Source organism: Paramisgurnus dabryanus, chromosome 2, assembly GCF_030506205.2.
Source record: "Paramisgurnus dabryanus chromosome 2, PD_genome_1.1, whole genome shotgun sequence".
NCBI classification, from domain to species: Eukaryota; Metazoa; Chordata; class Actinopteri; order Cypriniformes; family Cobitidae; genus Paramisgurnus; species Paramisgurnus dabryanus.
The window spans coordinates 42698530-42721069 of NC_133338.1; the positions used below are offsets into that span (position 1 = coordinate 42698530).

Sequence of the window (22540 nt, forward strand, 5' to 3'; positions counted from 1 at the left end):
GACTTAAACGAGCGAGATGCTGAAGCATTAAATCTCTGTGTTCGCGCACGTTTGCCAAGAACGAGCCATTATAGTTGACGTAAATATAAGCAGAATGCGAACAACGCTCTCTCTCTCGGAGATTTAAATGCCGTGACTAGCACATGGAGACACGGGGAGAGAGAGACAGCTCGAATGGTGTACTTAGTATTAGTATGTCCACTCCATGAACGCAGAGCGAAAAACGGTCTAAGGCGAGGGGAGATGGACACATGAAGTACACGTCTACAGGTCTATGCTGCAAACCGATCTGAATATTGAAATACGAGCCTCGGCGTATCATCCTAAAGGATCAGATTTGTAGAGCCGGTGCGTAAATAAATCGGTCGTAACCCACCGCGTATTTTTGGGTACTATGAGATAAATGCTGGAAAAACCCTATCATCATTCTCGGTAAGAGGGACCGGCTCGAAACGTCCTTCGCCAGCAGGACATCGACTTTTGCACGCAGTACATGTGCATCGGACGCTTCACAATAGTGAAACGAATGCCCGAGAATTTGGGGGAGTGCCGGTAATTGTATTACGTAACCGAGGCGGATAGTGCGTAAAACCCAACGAGACGGGCTGGGAACTGAAGCGAAGCATCCCGGGACCGTACGAGGAGAATTAACGACACTACCGAAGTACCCGCGGTGGGGCAGCGAAGCGAGACAGGTGATACTGCCGGTGCATCTGCTGTGACAGCATAAACATCTACAGTATGTGTGTGTGAGACACTGACCTGAGCCCGCTGAGGGTGACGGTCGTCTGGTCTCCTCTGCGGAGAGCGCAGACTCCGATGAGGGTGCTGGTGGTCCGGTCTGCTCAGTGGAGAGCTCGGACTCCTCAGGACACCCGCTGGCGATAGAGGAGAGGTAGGGTGAGCAGGTGTACGCTCACGGCTCTCTCGATCCTCCGGAGACCTGGAGAGGAAAGAGGAATGCACTCTTATGTGTGGTTAAGTGGGTACCGGCTGGACAGCCGGTGGAACATATGCAAACCAAGGATTTTCCACCCGACCCTCTACCGGGGGAAGGAGCGAATCACTGTCTCCTGAAGAGTGATCCTCTGCCACTCCGGGTCGCCCGTCTCTGGCCACTTAAACTCCCGATTTTCACGGGAAGCGGCTAAGCGGGCGGGGCGAGCTGCTGACGACCGGTTCCCCTGCGCTGCCGAGATGGGGTCCGAGGAGGGGAACGGAGGTGGCCGCCGCAGGACGCGGACGGCGAGAGGCAGACTGAGGAGCCGGCGTTGGTGGACCAGGGCAGCTCTCATCCGCCGGGGCACGACCTAGGAGATCGCCTCAGTCTGCGCAGCGGAGCTGTACGACTCCCCGGGCTCGCCGAAGAGGCCGGTCTGTGAGACAGGAGCATTCATGAAGTTGTTCCGTCATATAAGTCAGACATAGCCAAGGGTGGCGATCTTGAACACTGTGGTGGACATCGCACGACTGAAGGTCGCGGCTTCCCTCGTATATCTCTAAAGCCTCGTTTGGTGAACCTGCAGTACGTTAATGCGTGCAGGGCTGAAGCCGCGTCTCCGCATGCCTGATGGGCAGCGCCCGTAACCGGACGACTGTCTATACAAACACGGGAGGGAAGGGTTGGGAGGTCCCTCCAGGAACGCAGCTGCATCGCAACCCCCCGCTCAACTGAAGGGATCCCCCCCTTAGCGGCTCCGTTAGTGAGGGAGATGAGGGGTGAAGCTGAACGGCCGAGACGGCCGCAAATCACGTCAGCTCTTCGTGCCGTCGGGAAAGGCAGGCACAGGAGGTGAGGACCGTAGAGGCCCGGGCAGCTCCGAAGTACCAATCATGTGGGCGGGACGGTTCGGGCGGAGAGGGATTAACCCCTCCAACTCTACCGTTTCCGCCGCTCGAGCGGGCACGGCCGCCATCTCCGGGAAGACTCCGCCTCGGAGGGAAAAAATGGGCACCCCTCTGATGCTGTAGAAGTGACGGGACCAGAAGGAGGTCCAGTGGATTCGGCAGAAATCGCAGAACACGACTCTGCAGTCTCCACCGGAGCCTCAACCGGCTGAGGATGAGAAGGCCGGTAGGTGAAGGACGCATCCTCCGTCCTACTCAGCGTAGTGATGCGAAGAGCGTCCTGCGAGCGCTTGACAGCCGCACCATGGCGGCGTTCAGCACTGCAAAGGCGCGGACGCCGTTCCCGTAGAAACGACAGTCGTCTCCGCAATCCAAGAGGGTTATGCTCTCACAGAGAGAGCAAAAGCTCTCCACGAACGCAGCCTCGGAGTGCTCGATGCCATAGCACGAAGACAGCGCTCGTGACCGTCACTGGAATCCCTGTACTTCTCGCATCCAAGATCGCACGGAGGAAAAGCTATCCTGAAAAGGACGCTGATCTCCGAATATACGAGAGAGTGGCTGTCTTTAAAAAGACACAGAGCTCTCACGTATCACTCTTTAGGGAAATCACTCTTAGGTGCTCAGCTGATGATGCGCACAGGGAGAGGCAACGCACACACTAAACTCAAAACAAAAAAGATGCAGAGCAGTGGAATACTGCGAGCGTCCGCTGTGTCAGTACTGCTTGTCAATCAACTTCAGCAACCGTTCCCAGAAGAGCAGAGAGTAGCTTCTCAGTAGCAGATAATGCCGGCTTTCGAAGCGAAAAAAGCTAATTTCCATATTTGCACCTGTGGCTTATATACGCACCTGGCGGGGCGGCGCCAGCATTATGCAAATATCTCAATGCCAAGTTCATTGGCGTTTTAGTAGTATTCGAAGCAGATTGGTCTCTCTAAGCGAGTTCCCAATTCGTCGGTCACGACGTGACGTCGTAGTGACCGACTGAAAGGGAACTTGTTAAACTGATCTCTTGAACAAATGCTTCGTCCAAAATAACAAATGTTTTGGTTTCCTATGTAATCTATGTGTGTTTTTTTTTGCTTGTTATATAAATAAACTAAGTTTAAAGAACTTTGTTGTTATTTATTAAAAGCGGAGTTTACCGGAAGTTACGTGCGGACCATGACAGCCACTTGTTTATGTTGTTACTGCTGAAACCATCTACAAATGAGGAAACTTTCTCATGTGTTGGTGTACAAGCTAATGACCAGCAACATTCAGCTTTCTGCTCCACTTGCTCCAGCTGGAAAGTTTACAAAAGACTACAGCTCTCATCATTTGTTTCAGTTCATCTCTTTCTGTTTTCTCTCATTATTAGTAAAGTATTTGTTTTAGTGTGTCTTAAGAGTTTCCTTTCTCATCTTGATATAATCGTCTTATGGATACTTCAGCAAATGCTTTTCCTATTTATTTTCCAGCTGTTTCAACTCATATGGAAGGTGATGAGAAAATTCAGGTCTTACTCATGGTTGAGAGTGGAAGGTACGGTACACATTACAACTTATAATATAATGCAACATAACATGTACTGCTGTTGTACTGAATTTGAGCAAATCTGTAATTTAACCATATCATTTACACTTTATTATTTTGTAAAGTACAATAACTAGGATATTGCTTTAATGAAACAGTTCCAAATGTTATTACTGCAGTTGAGAGGCAATATGGCTAGTTGTTTTAGTAATGCTTGTTAGTTACAAAGAAGCTGAACAGCTGTCGTCAAGCAATGCGCGTTCTAAGTGCTGATACACTTGATAGCTTCTAAAAATCCTTCCTTTATTCTTATCCTTATTTTTTATTATTTTTACTCAGGACACTTTACTTACATGGCGTAACCAAGCAGGACTTTGCACTGTGGCATTCTGCCATCCAGTTAGCAGCTAGGACGGACGGTACGGCTCTCAGTAACCAGCAAATGAATAAAAATGATGTTCCTATCATCGTGGATAGCTGCATAGCTTTTGTCACTCAATACGGTAATCCATTTATACTTCACGCTTACGAGGCCTAATCATTTATCTTTAATTTTACATAAAAGCATTTAGATTATTTCATGTGCCTGAATTTCTAAAATTAATTTTAAGAACAGTCTGTTTTCAAAGAATAACATTTCAAACTTGAAATAATCCTAAACCTTTTTAAGTGCAAAACTTTTTGAAAATTAAAACACTTTGTGAATGTCTTAAGAAAATGAGGTTTAGACATAAGTGTATAAAAATGACAACATAGCCAATCTCCATCCCAGCTTAACCAGACCGTGCCCATGCACATTTGCCATGTATACATTGAACTGAAGACTATGCACCTATGTAACACTTTATATGTATGTGTAAACTGGGTTTATATGTACATATCTTTGAATTTACGTATATATCCTACGATTCTAATCATCTTTACATTCATACACTATATATACTGAATGCTTTCATGCCGTATGCACTACCACCAACACATTTGCAGTTGTGAAATTTAGTATTGTGTGCTTATTTTCATATTTTAGGCTGTTGGAGGATTCTCAGAGTAAGAATATCATTGTATAGTGCAACAGAGTATTTCCTGTACATATAACAATAAACTCTTGAATCTTTACACTTTGCCTGCAGGATTGTGTTATGAGGGAATCTACCTGAAGAACGGTGATCCGGTGCGTGTGGCCCAGCTACTGGAGGTGTTTACAAAAGATGCCCGAGTTGTTAAGCTACGGGCTCAAGACCACCGGCTAGAAGATGTTACAGATACACTTAAAAGCTTCCTATCCCATAGTGAAGATGCACTTTTGGCTAAGGAACTGTACCCTTTTTGGATTTCTGCTCTTGGTTAGTGCTACCAACCACTGAATGATAAAGGTTCAATTCAAATTCAAAGTTGTATTGCAAGTGTTTACATTCGGGGGATATGTGTGATCTTTATGATTCTGTCTTGCTATTTGTATAAAAAAAATTCAAATTGTATTAGATTTTAACATTTGTCTAATGTTTTTAGATGAAGAGGACGTGAAGGCCAGAGTGCAGAAATATAAGTCCTACATACAAAGTTTACCCAAGGTCAACAGGTCAACTCTTGGTGCCCTACTGCAACATTTGTACAGGTAATTCATTCCTTTCACAAAAACAAGCATCTCCTAACATGTAACAATTTTTTGAAGTAAGAGTATAAAAAGCACACAGTAAACATGGGCCTTCCAAACCCTCACTGGGTATGTCAGTTTGTTTGAAATATTTCCGTAATGACTCAAATTGTTTGAAGAAGGCTTAATTGGCCCTTTTGGCAGATTTGAAGTGTAGCCTAACATATCCCTCATGATGTACAATAATGGTTTTGTTGTCTTCAGGTCTGTGCAGTATTTGCGCTTGCTTGTTTTGTTTTTGCTGTTGTTTTCTGAGCTTGTTTTGAATTTACATTTACACGCTTAATTTTTTCTGAATAAAGGAACCATAAATTAGTGCTTGTGAAGATATATTGTTTATTGTTTCTTCATGTTGCATTAACTAATGTTAACACATACAACCTTATTATATATAACACATTACACACAAAGAAATTACAAGTTTTATTTATTTAATTCAGAAGTGTATGTTAATTCATATATAACTCATCTGAAATAATTCTTATATCAAATATATTTGTGCACATACATATATTAGGGTTTAAATTCAGACCCTCTAGTGGCAAAGCTTTAGGTTTTAATTAAAATCCTTTTTTCTTTTAAGATTTTAATTAAATGGTTAAAACAGTATTTTTTTATTGTACAGTTTATTATCAGCATTATAATTTTAGTGAAGAGATTTATCATTTCACAGTTTCTTAGTAATTGTTATGTCCTGTTTTAAAGTTAAAGGTATTTCATGCATTCTGACTTATTAACACAGTTTAATGGGGCATACACACCAAACGCACATACAATTTACATACAAAGTCAATGCAAAGACGCGATGAGAAGTGTCCTCGCGCGAGGCGATGCAAATGACGTGATATGGGCGACGCGTTTGCCACGAAAACGCGTTATTCACCTCAAACGTGTCTTCGCCCAAGTTGAAAATATTCAACTCCAGCGAAAAATTTGCATAATATGAAGGTAAATCCTGTGAGTCATCTAGAGCGAATAACGTGATGCCCCGTGTTTGGTGTGTACGTATCATAATAAACATAAACAAAGTGTCAAAAAGGCAGTTGAGCTTGTGAAGGAGTATTTTTGGCCCAAACTCATGCCTCCTTTTTCCTACAAGTTTCGGAAAGTTATTTTCAAACGGGGTATCCGTTACAACTGATTGACCCCATATTCCTTTTATGGGCCTTTAACCACAGAAAAGAACGCCTGCCCTGCACGTCAGGTTAGTCGAGTAGAAGTATCACTGCACAGCACGCGACACATTTTTTTATCAAGATGGTTCGACAAAAGAAGTGTCTTTTTGGATGTAAGGAGAAGAAAACCTTATTTAGCTTTCCGTGTCTTAAGACAACAAAAGCAGTAAATTTTTCCTGGACAGCAATGTAATTCCGAAATGGGTTTTATGTTTGTTTCGTTACCTGGCTGCAATTCGGAGAGGATTGGATTACAAACAAGGCTCAGTTTGACGCAAGATTTGCCAGTTGTTTACAACTGATTGAGCGGTCCCAACTTTAAAAGACCCTGTTTAAGAGTCGCAACCACAGGCATAAATAAATCGAAATCTCAAGTGTCTGGTTTGCAATCGGCGCATATGTTCATGTAATGTAAACAACTCAGTTAGCATTGTACTGCACTTACGACATTTACACCTTTTAAACGGGCAAATGCAGAAAAAACACATCAAGATTTACATTGCATTTTTTTATTAAAGTAGCGGATAAACAAACAAGGATTAACTACAGATAGAGACGTTCTGCTGTAATCGTTGCTGCCGTTGTTCCTGTTGATCAATTAATGACTCAGTATTCGATTCTGGATCATATGTGTAAGGCTGTTTCTGACTGTAAGCCATAGTTATTTAAAAAAAGTTTTTATTTAAGTTTGATTTCATCGATTTTACAGTAGGGCTGGGCAATGTGGCCCAAAATAAAAATCCCAGATTTTTTTTTTTTACAAAAAATCTGATTTACGATTTAAATCGATTCCCCCCCCTAATGAAAAATCATTCTGCAGATTGCAGAAAACAAGTTTTTAACTTTATTTCCACAAAATATATGGGGACCATATCTTTAGCAATGTACATTGCGACTGCATCTGTGATCATTTTCCATCTGCTCCCTTCTTATCATACTGGATAGGTACTGGTGATGCGCGGGTTAGGATTTTTTTCAACCCACAGGTCCCACTTTTATAAAAAATTTGGCCCGACACGCACCACTGTATCTATTTTTCCAACCCACCCTGTGACCATTAAAATAGACATACTAAGCATGTGTAATGTAAACGAAAACAGGCTTAATTTCAGCCTAAAAGTGCTTGGAAACAGCCATTAGATTACATCGCCCTGTAAACTGGCAACATAGGCTTAAGTTATGAATCATAGAAACCAGCATTGTCATATTATAATGATAAATATTTTTAACATTTACAAAGCAAAGTTAGTATTATCTACCGACAAATTCAGACCTTAATATCTCTTGCACCTCGTCTTTCATCTTCACTTTTATTTCTCTGTTTATTTCAATTTTTGTGGCTGGCAGCGGAAGGCGCTTTCGTGACGCAAGGCCAACAGTGATATCAAGTTACGTTGCTACGTAGGCCTACGTAATTTAACCTTATCAAAGAACCTAATAAAATATGAAAATAAACATTCCTAAATATTTCATAAAGTCTATGGGGTATTTAACACAACATACATGTTTTTTTATTTTGTTTTTAATGATCCGCTCCGCAAAAAAGTGACAACTTTACTCGCCCCGCGGGGTTACGAGACAACCCGCATCACTAACGTTACTGGATGCAGTTTGTAAATGCTTCTAGACCAGGGTTTTTCAAACTTTTTGTGTGTGTGGACCACTATTTGTAATCAAGAATTTTCGCGGACAACCTCATAATACTCATAATAAAATATGTCTACACAAAGTCCTGAATTTATCTGCACCTCTAAATAAGCTTACTAGCACTAAAACTATAACTGGTCATCACATCAGTACAACAGATTCTTAAAACATATTTAAAAAAATATATATTATTTTATATTTTATTTTGCCTTGACACGGACCCCCTGCAGTACCCTCACGGACCACTAGTGGTCCGCGAACCACAGTTTGAGAATGGCAGTTCTAGACAGTAGGCTGTTTTTTTGGCGTGTTTGCTTGTGCTGCCGCTGTCTTTCGCAGGGCACAACATCTCTCCCATTCGACAGCATGCCTCCGTTTAAGGTGCTGCAGTAAATTGTTCGTACCTTTGTTAGCAACAGACTTTTAACACACTTTGCAGCGGGGTGTTGTTTGTTTTGTGTCTGACGCCGCAAAACCGAACCGATTCCAAATAACAGATGACACTGTGCCTTTCTTAGGAACGCGTTCTTCCCTGCTCGGTGCCATGTTGTTTGTATATCTCTATGCCAAACGCGTGGGGGAGGGCTGAGCCCACTCGGAACTACAGGAGCCCAGAGGGGAGTTTTGGCGGATGTTAAAGAGGAAACCGATTTAATTCAAACAAATCGATGTTAAACTACACATTCGAGTTAATCAATAAAATCGATTTATCGCCCAGCCCTATTTCACAGCTGTTAGATTAGTATCCAATGGCTGCGTGTACTCGTAACTCTTCAGCTCCACCCACCGTACGCCTATAAGTATTCGTCTTTTTCTGGCAAAAAACTGAATGACCGTTCTGTCTTTTAATAATCTGACAACACGAAAGACTCTTTGGACAAATGAAGGATGAAATACTACTCTATAGGTAACCAAGATTAACATTAGATTGGCAAAAACAGTGTGTGTTATGTGAGCATGCACTTAAGCTGGCATGGGCTCCACAAGTTTCTGCAAAACCTGATGATCTATGTCATCCCAGGATGAATTGAGAATGTTCTAAAGATCATCTTATGTGCTTCAATGGAAGCAGTAAATCAGACTTTTTGTACAAAGGAGTTAAGATAGTCAGTGGTGCAATTTTGCTTTTAGCAGATTAGTGAATAGTGGGGTTGAACCTTATGTATTTCTTCATCATTTCACATCATAACTATTCTTCCTCAAAGAACTTCTCATTGGCTGTTTGCTTTGCATTTGAAACTTAGAAATAGACCCAGATTTTCCACTTGGACTTTTTAATCTCACTGTACATGAAATTGAAGACACATGTTTGTATTTTACAGGATCCAGAGGTGTTCCCACATCAACCAGATGAACACGCTGAAGCTGGCATGTGTTTTCTCCTCGTGTCTGTTTCAAACAGAAGGACGCACCCCTCAGGAGACTCGTGTGGTGGAGGACCTCATCAACAATTACGTCCAGCTCTTCTCTGTAAGTTAAACATTTGTTGTCTCTTAAGCCTGGGATACACTGCACGATTGCCATTGTGAAACAATCGTCACGATTTCTGTGATTGTGGCTCTTTATCGGTGGTCCTATGTTGTACAGTGAGAGAGGTTTAAAGACGGACGCTTTACCGGTGTTGAGTCCAAAGATAGCCTACGATAGTTTTCTGACAGTGTCAGAAATTCAGCATGATCAACACACAGTGTGTTTGCTGCTACAACCTGTGGACCGGTATTTTTTTACCACTAGCGCAGGCTGGTGACATTGCACTTAACATGTGATGCAGTCGTCGCAACCTCTGTGTCATCATCGTACGGTCTACATGCTTGTCGTACCCAAGTTTAAACGATCCAGGTTGCACAATGTGATAAGGTTATGATCTTATAGAAGTGCAAAAATCCTGCAGTGTATTCCGGCCTTTAGGATTCATATTTGGTAGGTTACCTGAATCAAGAGGGCCCCTTTTCAAATCATCATATTTAAGATATTGTACTATGTGACGCAAAAGACATCTTCACAGTGGTCACACATATTGCTGAGATTTGATAGTTTATTTAATTAAATAAAGTAGTTAATCTCCTAAATATTTGTTCTGTGCTTGTGTGTATAGATTTTGGAGTCCTGTGATGTTTGGCATTGGCCATACTGTAAAATTGTGTTGGTACCTCACCGATGCAAACAAGATACATTGATGCCAGCTGCATCTGTTTTTGATCAAAGTTAAATGACCCTCGACCACAAAACCAGTCATAAGGGTCAGTTTTTTAAATTGAGATTTATACATCATCTGAAGGCTAAATAAACTTTCCATTGATGTATTGTTTATAAGTATAGGACAGACTAAGGGTGTTTTTAGACCTGAGCCTTTGTTTCGGAACGTGGTGAGTTTTCTCCCTTGGTTCAGTTTGTTTAGGCATATCTGAAGACAGCAATGGTGCTCGGATCAGCAGCAAAACTACCGATCCTAGAACGCCTGTACGCTGTGGTCTCAGCCCGATCTAGAGCGGTTTGGTATAAGTATGAAAGCAATCCGACCCAACGGACTATCGTATAGGCTATCTTATTGCTTTTTTAATCATGAACGTACCTAATAGCTCTTTGGTGACGATTTCTGGTGAGCACGTCAACCCCATTTAAAACCAAAGCGCACATGTTCCTTAAAATGTCTTCTAATTGCTCTTCTCCGCAATAGATACATGGTAAGAATGTTGTCCCGCCTAAGTTTTCATTACTGCTCACAATAATGAACTAATATAACTGCAGTTACCAAAAAAGCTAAACAATAATCCCGCTTAGCTGCTCTCTGACCAATTTAAGGAGAGTTTACTTGTACATGTCTTGTATTAACAAAGTATGGTTTGTTTGGAAATATTGCCTTGTAAATGCGAAGTGAACCAACATGAAATGCAACATTAAAAATGTATATATGTATAGATATTTAGCCATTTAACCCTCGGTTCTGGAACAAAGCAATCAATCTACAGATCTGAAAATGCTCTAAGGGGGTGTACACACCAAAGCTTTTATGCTCGCGGCTGGCGCAAGTTTTCAATTGTTTCCAATGGAAGCTCTGCGTTTTTCAAATAAGCCAGCAGCTAGCGTTTTTTCTCCGCGCTGAAAGCCGGCGATCGAGAGTTAAAAGAGATTCAACTTTGGGTGAAAAGCTCCGCTCGTCAATGCAAGTTCTCACACGGCCGTCCAATCACAGTGTGTCAAGTATCACAGCAACCAACCGGCTCACAGCTCAAGTATCACAGCTACTAAAGCGCTCGGTTGAAGAAAGCTGGCGCTCAGCTGAAAAAACAGCTGGGATTCGGCGTCCTCCAGGCGTTTCAGCCGCATTTAAAGAGTAACTAAACCCTAAACCAACTTTTTTTAGTTAATGATCTGTAAGAATGATGCTTTATTAGTGCTGTTCATTGATTTTAGTAAGTTTTTTGACATTTGGGTATAAAGTGTTTCAATACTACAATATATGGTGTAAAAACGTCTGAGCGCTGCCCTCTTCAGGTTGAACGGTGGCTATTGCAGTTGAATTTTCCTATTGGATGATGGGTCAAAAAAATGACTTGTGACGTAAGCAGGTTCAAGCTCACCACGCCCTTGTTACGATCTCACCACACACTTAGTTCGTCCCCTCTATCTCCGTTGGGGTCTGCCCACTTTTCTTGCATTTTTCAAATACTGCCAGTGGGTGGAGTCAGGCTCTGACCAGGGGTTTAGTTACGCTTTAAAGGTTTTGGTGTGTATGCCCCCTAAGACTATTGGAAATGATAATATTGAGAAAATTGCCTTTAAATTTGTCAAAATCCTGCACAAAAATAAAGGTTTGATATATTTACAGTAGGAAATTTACAATCTATCTTCATGCAACATGATCTTTACAAAATATCAAAATGATTTTTGGCATAAAAGAAGATTTTTAATTTTGACCAATATAATCTATTTCAGGTTTTTGTTATATATACCCATGCTTCTTAAGATTGGTTTTGTGGTCCAGGGTCACATTACTGTAACAACTGGAGACTTTATTACTATGGACAGAAGCACAATGTTTTATTTATACTTTTAAACAGTTCATTTTTAATGCCATTTTGACTGTTTTAACCCAAACAAAGCAGGTTTTTCATTGCCAGTGTTGTTTATTTGATGTCAGAGTTGTGCTTAATGTGTTATTTTATTTTATGTTGTCTTTAGTCGTAAAAATGATATACATATTATAGTTATGATTATATAACCAATCTTGTATTTTTATAATGAGAAGTCCAATTTAGGAGATGGATCTTTCACTTCCATTCTAGTTTTAAATATGGATTATAATGCGTAACTGATCTATACTGCAGGCCTTCAATATGTTCAACTATTCATTTTATGAGAAACCCTGGCTGTTAGAAACCCCTCAGACAATATATTACACTACAGAACTAAAAACTGTCAAAAGAATATCCATCCAACGCCACAAAATATGCCGCTCTGGTAAAAGCGTGTGAAGTTGGGGACAGTATTCGTGTTGCACTTGGACGTGAGTGTCTGTAATGGGATTTACAGTGTTATTCCCCAATGGTTCCCTCATACACTCACAAGGCTCCTGGTTCACACATACACACATTTGAAAAAATACGAGAGGGAGTGTGTGTGAAACACGAGGTTTAGCGTGACAAATAGCCCGAGCTCAAGATGAAATTCGTCCTCTGAAGTAATATGCAGGCATGCAGGTGTAAATTAAAAGTTCGCTATACGCATTCACAGTCATTTGTTTTTTACCAATACATTCAAACAGAGCCAATTGCTCAGTTATTTTGTCACGCTGCTAAGTAAATATCTCAATCTTCTCATGCCTGGAATAAAAATAAAGTAAAATTTGTTCTTCCGAAGCAGACTTTTTTTATTCTCACCCAAAACGTGACATTGTCAGCAACATGCTCTTTATCGATTAGGACCATGTTGTGTGAAATATCACGTTTCCAGGCTTTCTTGTAAAACTTTTACCATGTCCCTGATGCTTTGATCCTCAAAAATATCTATTTCCTCTCCAAAGTTTGGGACATCATGTCCTCACTTCTTTTTTCCCTGTCCCCCACCCTATCAGGTTTTCTCTGACATGTCAATTTGAAGGGGTCCTTTGATAGGATGCTTGTTGAATGGTTTAGATACCCTGACTTTGCTGATGGGGATATGAGCAGGTCTGTTTACTGTGCACATAGGCCTTTAATCTCTGTTTATCTGTTTGGGTCCATTAAAACAGGTCAATGAAGAGCAGGTTAGGCAAATGGAAAAAGAAAACAGCTTTATCACCAGATGGAAGGACACCACGGTAAGTCGCCCCCATTTGAACCTTTTCATTAAATAGGTGTGTGCTTTTGCAAGAGTAAGACAAAGACAGCCGAGAGAAAGAGAGACGCCTTTTATAGCGTGCGATGTTACCGCTATTAAAGTGCGCGTTTACCCTATAACCTGCTGGGGGTTGCATATAACGGCTTAAGATTTCACAAGCCGTGCATTTTCGTGGGTCACAAATTCACTTTGACCTATCTTGCTATTGTTTGGAGCAAATTAGAGCAAATAGCAATCTTTCTGCTGCCTAACCTTTGTGTCAGACACTTTATACCTCACTGGCACCACAAGGAACAATTTGTTAAGATAAGCTGAAAAACAAATTAATCTTCCTTTGTGTGCTGCAGCCGGTGTCCAAGTTTTAAAACTTTGAGTATGTGTGTTCAAGTCGGAGCAAGGGCGGTTTCGGAAGTGACCCGTGAAAAATACTTGAAAACATTGCCCTACGCGTAATTACACACGGATACGTGCGGTACCAGTCAAAAGTCTAGACGCACCTATTCAATCATTGCTGTTTTCCACACCTTACGAAGAAAATAAATGTTTAAAAACGGTCCCTAGCTGTCACTGGGGCGGCACCCTTTCAAAAAGTACATCGTTGCACCTAAAGAGGTTATATTAGTACCTCAAAGGTACATATTTTTAAGAGTGCACAAAATAATGGTGTTCAATTTATGTCATAAAAAATCTATTAAATAGCAGATGAAAAATGAAATTATGTGGTTTCCAAATCATGTTAAACAAATTTTATTTTTGTTACTAGGATATTTTTTAAACAGTATTAAAAACAATTCTGTGCTCTTATTGGCCTTTTCCATTACAGTTTTGTCCAACTTACACATTGAATGAAAAAATCTTCACTTCAATCTTAATTCATAAAGAGATTTATACATTGATTTGTCCTTGTTGAAAATATATATCTTGTGTCTCTGTATAAGCTTTGAACATGTTTTTATAGAGTAAGTGCTTTACACAAAGAATGCTTGCGTATGTGTCTTTTTCACAACATTTAAATACATTTCGCTATAGCAGTTTTAATCATTTAGAAGGGGAGCTTTAAGCTGTGGTTTACATTCGCTAAGAGGTTTGCCAGCTCTTGTAGTGTAATTCTGCTAAATGATGTGTGGGACTCCAGCTGTGTGTCATTTAGTCAAACACATACACATTCACCAGATCTGAATGGACTGCTGATTGCTTTTGTATCAAATCCACAAAGGCTACTGTACAGTTGGGTGCTTAGTTAGTAAATCTTTCTCCTTCTTTCTCTTTCTTTCTTTCTTTCTTTTTACAATAGCATTAAACTTAAACGATGTCTGTGTATTTACCAGGTGAATGCATATCTTTTAAAAATGGATGTAATGCATATTTTTAAGTAGGGAACATTGGGTAACATTTACTAAGCATGCGTACAGACAAATTTGTGCGTGAGATGTGCGTACGGATGTTTTCACGAACAAATCGTGATTTGTAGCAATGTATGTAAATGTATGCAATAACCACGTACACTATACACTATATTTAATCAAATACTAGGCTATAATTATAATGTTTATGATAATGTGATATATAAAATTTACATGATATTATAATATTTTCTGTATTATATATTATTATATATGATCTATATTATTATTACATTATTATAGCCTACTTATGAAGATGCACGTAATGACAACTCTTCATGCTTTCTTTACTCACTTTTTAAATATCTATATGAAAGCATCTGCATAATGCCTAATGTAAATCTCATGTAAATGTAATGAGAATTCTAAACATCAATTAACTTGATCTCCTGCCTGTTTTTCATTTTAGATACAGATGCGCATCTCTATCATATTAATTTAATGTCATATTCTTTTACGCATCCAATACTTCTTTAATGTTACTCCGGTCGGTGGACAGCACTGGCTTCCTCCAGCCACAGCAAAACCTCCCACATAAACAAGATATTTATAGATATTTAAAAAATATTACAGATAATAAAAATGATCATGGATTTCTTTTCGAGCTCTTTTGCTTCTATGACAAATGCTCTAAAATTTCCTGTGGACTAGTGCTGCGGAAAACCCTTATATGGAGCTAGATTGGGCGTATTTTATGCAAATTACCACCCTTGTGCACGCGTCCGCTCATGTAGAACACTCCTAATTCACTAACGTTAGAACAAGTATAAGAACAAACTCGTGCATGTGTTGTGAATTAGGCTGAAAGTTTTCATGAGAAGTTCAAGTGTGCGTATGAAATTATTAGTGAATGAGACCCAATGTGTTTAAAAAAATTTGTTTATTGAACAACAGTTCAGTACATTTTAATGATTTTTTCATAACAAGTCAGGTACAACCAATCATTGTCTATTTGCCAAATAAGTTTTAATGTGCTCCCTGTGTCATGCTGATTGTTTGTTTATTTGATAGTGCCGTTTAATTTTATAATCCTGAAAATAGTTTGAAACTTTACCATAAAACTAACATTTAAAATTTAAGAACTATAAATTTAAGAACAGTAAAAAGTAAATTATAATAACAATTATAGACAACTTTAGCTTATTAGTTTATTAAAACTATTTAGCTTAATGTTTATTTTTTGTGTATTAGCGACGTTAATAGCAGTTGCACCCTTTGGCTTTCTGGTTACACCACCTGTTCAATGAATGTACATTTAACATACTTCTACTTGAATGCTGGTATAAACGTTTGCCTTCTAAAATATACTTTTTAAATACAATTAAAATGTGTTTTTTTTAAAATAGCACTTTTTCTAGTTTTACATTGGTTGACTTGTACCACCTGACACAGAAATTGTACCAGCCTACCCATTACATTAAATGGGCTATTTTTCAGTATTTAAGACAAATCTACAAAATTTTCATTCAGCTATAAAGACCATCACTAGATGATGTGATATCATGTTTACTGTTTATACTTGTTAACTTCTCAATTAAAGGGGTATGATTGTGGTTCTACTTGACATTTGAAAACATCCAAATTGATGGACAAAAAAATTTCATTTTACTGATGTTCGTAAAATTTGTTGTTATAAATTATAAAAAAATACTAAAAATGTATTGAAACTGTATAGGTTGTATAGACTAAAGTGTCTCAAGTCATATGTCCGATTATTTGTATAGTAAATAATGCCCTTGGACACACAAATATGCATGTCATGTTATTGACCCATCTGTGTTTGCAGTTTTCCCCCGCTGGCGATCTGATATTTGAGGTCTACTTGGAAAAAAAGGAGCCAGAAAAGTGCTGTTTAATTAAGGTTTGTTTTCTCCATCTCTCTGTGGTGTGTGCGCTTGTGTCTATCTGTGAACCTGGAGGGGATTTCTGCCACAGACTAAATCAAACTGCAGTTAATCAAAGCAATGTTTGATTTAATTGTAAGAGTAATTGTGTTTTATCAGTAGTCAAGGTAAGCTTCAGTTAATAGACTTGCGGATGTGTGTTGTCATATGAGGATCATCATGGCCTCAGTCTGGTTTCTCCTCTTGACAGTTTTTTGACATCTTTTTTTCAAATTTTATATCTTTTTGCACAGAGGAATAGCTTTTAATGTAGTGTATACATTTTAAACGTTTGAATGAAATACATATGGCTAATAAATCATATTAATTGCATCATTCAGATATTTCAGTATTTGTCCTCAAATAAAGTAAAATCTCTGTACCAGGTTTCTCCAAACATGCGGTCAGATGAGCTTGCTATGAACACTTTGGAGATGAAGGGCGTGGAGGTCAGAGCTCAAGACCTCTGGACCACCTTTGAGGTCATTGAAAATGGAGAGCTGGGTATGGGTCATGCTACGAATAATTCCTAACTATCCAAAATAATTACGCTCATTAAAACTTAACAAACTAACTTAATTGTTTGTGTTCGCTTTTAAGTGCATGGCAAATAATTGGAGCATATAATGATGCTCCTTTAAGGCTTACAAACACATTAAAATGCTTCAATAGATAAGTGCATGTACATGATTAGAACTATTATGATTTCCTGGTGGATACGAGAAACTATTAACAGATTGTGATGGGATCAGAGGGAGGGGGAGACAGGTGGTGTAAGAGTGATTTTTGCCAATAGCGAGCATTGTGTTTTCCTTTTTACAAATAACAACTTGATAATAGATCTATTTTGCACTTGACTGTGTTGTCTAATCATAGTCAGCTTGGCTGGCGATAATTACAAATTTGCACTTGGTAATTATGCTTGTGTGGAGGACAAACCCAAAGCACAAACATTTTTTTTTTTTGTGTGTGTGTTGGTGATACGTTTAAAGTTATGGTCACACTTTATTTTACGGCATCAATGTTACGGTGTAATTATACATTTAAGTACTAAGTAAAAAACATAATTTACTTACTATAGGGTTGGGGTAAGGATAAGGGTTTGGTATAGGGTTAGTTGCATGTAATTATGCATAATTACCTGTTATAACTATAATAATTACATGTAGCATGTGTTAAATAAAGTGTTACCAAAGTTAAGTAAAATTATGTAAGTATACATTATGTTTCTGGAGAATCTCTCTGTTACACAAGCATAGAAAGAGTGTCTTTTAAATGTGTAGCCTTTGGCTAGAAACACACATGCACAAATACAGACATGAATACTTGTGCAATGCATGGGGGAGTGGATTTGTTTTGCAATTTTACTGTTGCTATATTTTTACTGTGGTGGTACTGTAACAAACCGCAGTACTCTAGGGGACAATACAAACAAGACTATGCCCTTACAGAAAAGCTACATGCACAGTATAAGGTGTAAATCCAATGGAAATTCTCATGTGAAACCATTGAAATTACATGTGAAAAATGGCTTACACTTTATGTATAAATAAAAATATAATATTTACTACACATGTAAAACATATTATCCCATTGGTCTTAAAATGGGATTTACATAAAAGAGCTGTAGAGACACAGGGCCCTATTTTAACGATCTAAGCGCATGGTCTAATGCAGACACTTAGGGCATGTCCGAATCCACTTTTGCTAGTTTAACGACAGATAAATGGTTTGTGCGCCTAGCACACAGTCTAAAAGGGTTGTTCCTCTTTTCGTAATGAGTAATAGGTGTGTTTTGGGTGTAATGTGCAATAAACCACTAAGAGTCTCAGCTCTCATCCCCTTTAAAAGCCAGTTGTACTTGCACCATGCCACCGTTTCCTATTTAGATGGTGGAATTTGTAAACTGAAAAACAAAGCGGAGGAAGAAGACCACCAGTTTAAGATTGATGTGAAAAAAATTGCATTGTTTTTATTCGTATTGAAAAAATGTTTATGTGTGGAGAGCCGAAACGTTTAGCGCTACTTAAGGAGCTGATCACACCAAAAGCGTTTATGGCAGTTGCAGGCGCCTTTTTTGAATGATATTGTATGGGCAGGGAGCGTTTGCGCGCTGTTTATGCGCGCCGTGTGTCTTGTGCCTTGCTTTTCCGGCCGCAGCACGCACTTTTGAAGGAGCGCTGAGAGTGGAGAAGCGCCCAACGTCATTCGCGTCTTTCCTTTGTCCAATCGAATGAGGGGAGAGGCGGGCCATAAGTTGTGGTGAGGGAAGTTTACAGTTGCTCACTCTCTCCTGTGTGTTTGTGCACCTCTCACCCTCAAACAAGGTCAGAGCAAGCGTCCCCTTTTTAAAATTTCTGCTAATATGACAGTTAACAGCAAAATAGCGCCCATGCTTCAATATTTGATTGACAAGACAGCTTTTTTTCAATATAAAAAGCCGCGTTGCGCCTTGCGTTTTAAAGCATTTAAAGCGCGGTTGGTGTGGTTAGCCCCTAAAGCATTACTTAAAAAGGTTCTCCTCTCACCATGTCTAGCGGTACATCTAGTCATCATATACAATAAATCCATGGGGTAGCATTAACAAAAAAACATTTAAAAATAAATGCAATATTTGCATTTGTTAAAAGCAAAACTTAAATTATTAAATTTAATTACTTACCAGGCTACAGGTAAAGCAGCTCTTAAGGCCTTCTAACGTCTCGTAATCAGTCCTCATTTATGTCCAAGACACACAATAATAATCTTTTAAATTTTTTAATTTTTCATATTTAAAAATGTTTATGCGCTGCTGTGTGTGTAATATGCAAAGTGCAAGCGCATTATCGTCCAGCTTATAGGCGCATATTACGCGCTCTTTAAATAACAACACAAAATATTGTGCCATTGACTTTAAACTTCAGACCAGGTTTTAGTTGTTCAATGTGAAAATAGATAGATCAACTTGTGTGTAGATTAACTAGTTCTCACCATGAAAATAGCCACGCTGAAATGGCATTTAGAACAAACAATTATGCTTACTGTCCAGTGACCATTATAGTGCCCCTTGTGGCAGTGGTGATAATAACATAATACTTTTTGTAATGCAATGACACTTGTGTAGCTAAAAGCATTTTAATTTATTTACTGCCTTTTATGTTTTACTGTAGTACAAAATAAGTCAGATGTTGATTTGCTTTCACTAATGCTTGCCTATTCTGTCTCTCACATCTGTACTCAGAGCGGCCCTTACACTACAAAGAGAAGATTCTGGAGCAGCTATTGGAGTGGAGCTCTCTGGAGGATCCCAGCTCGGCCTTCCTGCTCATCAAAAAGTATTCTGGATTCAAAATGACAGACTCCAATTCAGGTACTGGCAGTGCCCTACTGCATCAAATTACTTTCCAAAATAAGGGAATGTTTTGTTCCGTTACATTTCTAGTGTTTGTTTGAAGCCAGGTTTTAAAACTGTTTCCCATGTGAGACAACTGGTGTAAGGATGCTTGTCTGCCTGTGTGCATAAACCAACATTTAAAAAATAATGCCGAATATTTTCAGGAAAGCAAGGACCTTCAATATGTTATTTGACAAATATGCAGCCTTGTACATCAACTACCTAAACAAATGGAGACTAATGGATTATGCATAATAAAATGAATGCTGCTCACAGCAGTTGAAGGCAGGGAATTTGTTCCATTAGCGGTGATGTTTTAAAGGGGATGAATTTAGAGATTCTGCCTAAAACTCTTTCTTAGCCATGCTGTCTCTTAACGTACCCCATCTAAATCTTTATATATCTGGGTCATTCCACCGAATCGGTGCCATTTGCATGTTGTAACGCATCAAAATTGAAGATGATATTTTTCTTTTTTTAACGCTAAATCTAATAATACACGTTTTACTTTTCAAAATGACTATTGGTCAATCTCAGGTAACTAGTTTATTTTTTAACATGATTTCTTAATGGAGGCATTTTGATAACAGGACTGAAAGTAACAGGACTGAGTTTTTAGCATAGATTTAGCAAATACATGAAATATAGCTGCAGTAAATATGTGCTAATAGCATTACGATACTTGAAAAGACACAGATTTACCAAAATGTTTATTTTTTAAAATAATCCAACAACATCAAAGAAATAATATAGGTAACAGGACTGAACAATCATAATCATTGATCAATATTATAAAATATACAGAAAAGAAAATGAAAAAAGTGACTTTTGATCTTCACATGACCTTTAGAAGATCCAGATGATGTCACTTCCTCTTTAAAATGTGATTTGCAGGATATTCCTAAATTTTCAGAGGGGGAAACGTGTTTGGTAACAGGACTGAGTAAAATCCTGGGGACATAACTAAAATGTGCATTTATCTAAAATATTATGACTTTTCAATGGAAAAAAATATTAAAAGCAAAGATGGGATGGACCCACACAGAAATGCAAAACATTTAGGATATCTAAAGAATAGTTTGCGTTATATTCAAAGGTAAAGTATAGAGATAAAGAGCAGGGGCAGATAAAAAAATTCTATTTTTCAGAGTCCTGTGTATTTTTATTAAAGGAATATTCCATTTTCTTAAAAGAAAATCCAGATAATTTACTCACCACCATGTCATCCAAAATGTTGATGTCTTTCTTTGTTCAGTCGAGAAGAAATTATGTTTTTTGAGGAAAACATTTGAATGGACTTTAATAGAGCCCAACATTTAATACTTTACTCAACACTTAACAGTTTTTTTCAACGGAGTTTCAAAGGACTATAAACAATCCCAAACGAGGCATAAGGGTCTTATCTAGCAAAACGATTGTCATTTTTGACAATAAAAATAACAAATATACACTTTTAAAGCACAGCTTCTCGTCTAAATCCGGTCCAGCGCGACCTAATGTAAATGCATAGTGACGTAGGGAGGTCACGTGTTACATATATAAAACGCACATTTGCAGACCATTGTAAACAAAAAACTGACACAAAGACATTAATTAGTATCAGTTGACATACAACAACGTAGGAACAGTCCTAGTTCTCAACACTTGTAAACACTGGGGCGGAGTTTCGCGTTCGTCCTCTGTGACCTTTTGACGTCATGACGTATTGCGTGGGGTCACGTGTGAAGTTGTGCTTTAAAAGTGTATATTTGTTATTTTTATTGTCAAAAAATGACAATCGTTTTGCTAGATAAGACCCTTATGCCTCGTTTGGGATCATTTAGAGTCCTTTGAAACTCCGTTGAAAGTGTTGAGTTAAGTATTATATGTTGGGCTCTATTAAAGTCCATTAAAATGAGAAAAATCCTGCAATGCTTTCCTCAAAAACATAATTTGTTCTCGACTGAACAAAGAAAGACATCAACATTTTGGATGACATGGTAGTGAGTAAATTATCTGGATTTTTCTTTTAAGAAAATTGAATATTCCTTTAATGTTTTTAAATATTTAGTTTAAATTTGGTGTTAGATTAACATACAGGACCCTTGCATATTAATCAAAAAAAATGTATTTTAGAGTTAGTTTACTTGCATTTTTATACTTATAATGACCTGGGGACAGAAATGGCATGGATTCGGTGGAATGACCCATCAATATATAGATATACATATAGATATAATACAACTACTCTATCCTGTTCCATCGTTTGCTGAAAAAAATTTATTTTACATAATTTTGCCTACCCTAATATAACCCTAATAATAAATCTTCCAATGTTCTAATGCATTTAAAAATGTGGTGACTAATAGAATTGTGCTCTTTCCTTGGTTGTTAAATCTATCAGTAACTGCAGCCAAAATTTGTTATTTTCTACCTACGCTGAGTAATAGCTTCTCCACAAGCCTCACTAAAGATATTAATATACATTAGGCAGTGCAGTGATACAAAGTTTTATTCATCTGCTGGTATGTGTGCTAGACTCTCAAATGTGTTAAGATGGAGAACATGTACAAGTTCAGCTTTCAGCAGCTTTCTCAATGCATCTTTAGACGTTTTAAAAATGTATGACACCGTGCTACAGTTTGGAGCAGAGCGGGTGTGTTTGGGCTATATGGTGTATGTATAGTTTGTATGTTTTTTTCTCATAAATAGTTTATGACATGACTCAATATATTTTTCTT

General features: G+C 38.6%; 1 protein-coding gene across 3 annotated transcripts in view; it reads left to right on the top strand.

Moving 5' to 3' along the window:
• The window catches only part of arap2 (ArfGAP with RhoGAP domain, ankyrin repeat and PH domain 2), a 112801-nt gene that overhangs the window by 79874 nt on the left and 10387 nt on the right, over nucleotides 1-22540 (top strand). For all 3 annotated transcript variants that reach the window (XM_065289053.1, XM_065289055.2, XM_065289054.2), the window contains 9 exons: nucleotides 3312-3375; nucleotides 3706-3869; nucleotides 4497-4709; nucleotides 4876-4981; nucleotides 9165-9312; nucleotides 13073-13141; nucleotides 16351-16425; nucleotides 16834-16951; nucleotides 19668-19796. In XM_065289053.1, the coding sequence (XP_065145125.1) occupies nucleotides 3312-3375; nucleotides 3706-3869; nucleotides 4497-4709; nucleotides 4876-4981; nucleotides 9165-9312; nucleotides 13073-13141; nucleotides 16351-16425; nucleotides 16834-16951; nucleotides 19668-19796 (1086 nt within the window). The remainder of the gene's footprint in view (nucleotides 1-3311; nucleotides 3376-3705; nucleotides 3870-4496; nucleotides 4710-4875; nucleotides 4982-9164; nucleotides 9313-13072; nucleotides 13142-16350; nucleotides 16426-16833; nucleotides 16952-19667; nucleotides 19797-22540) is intronic.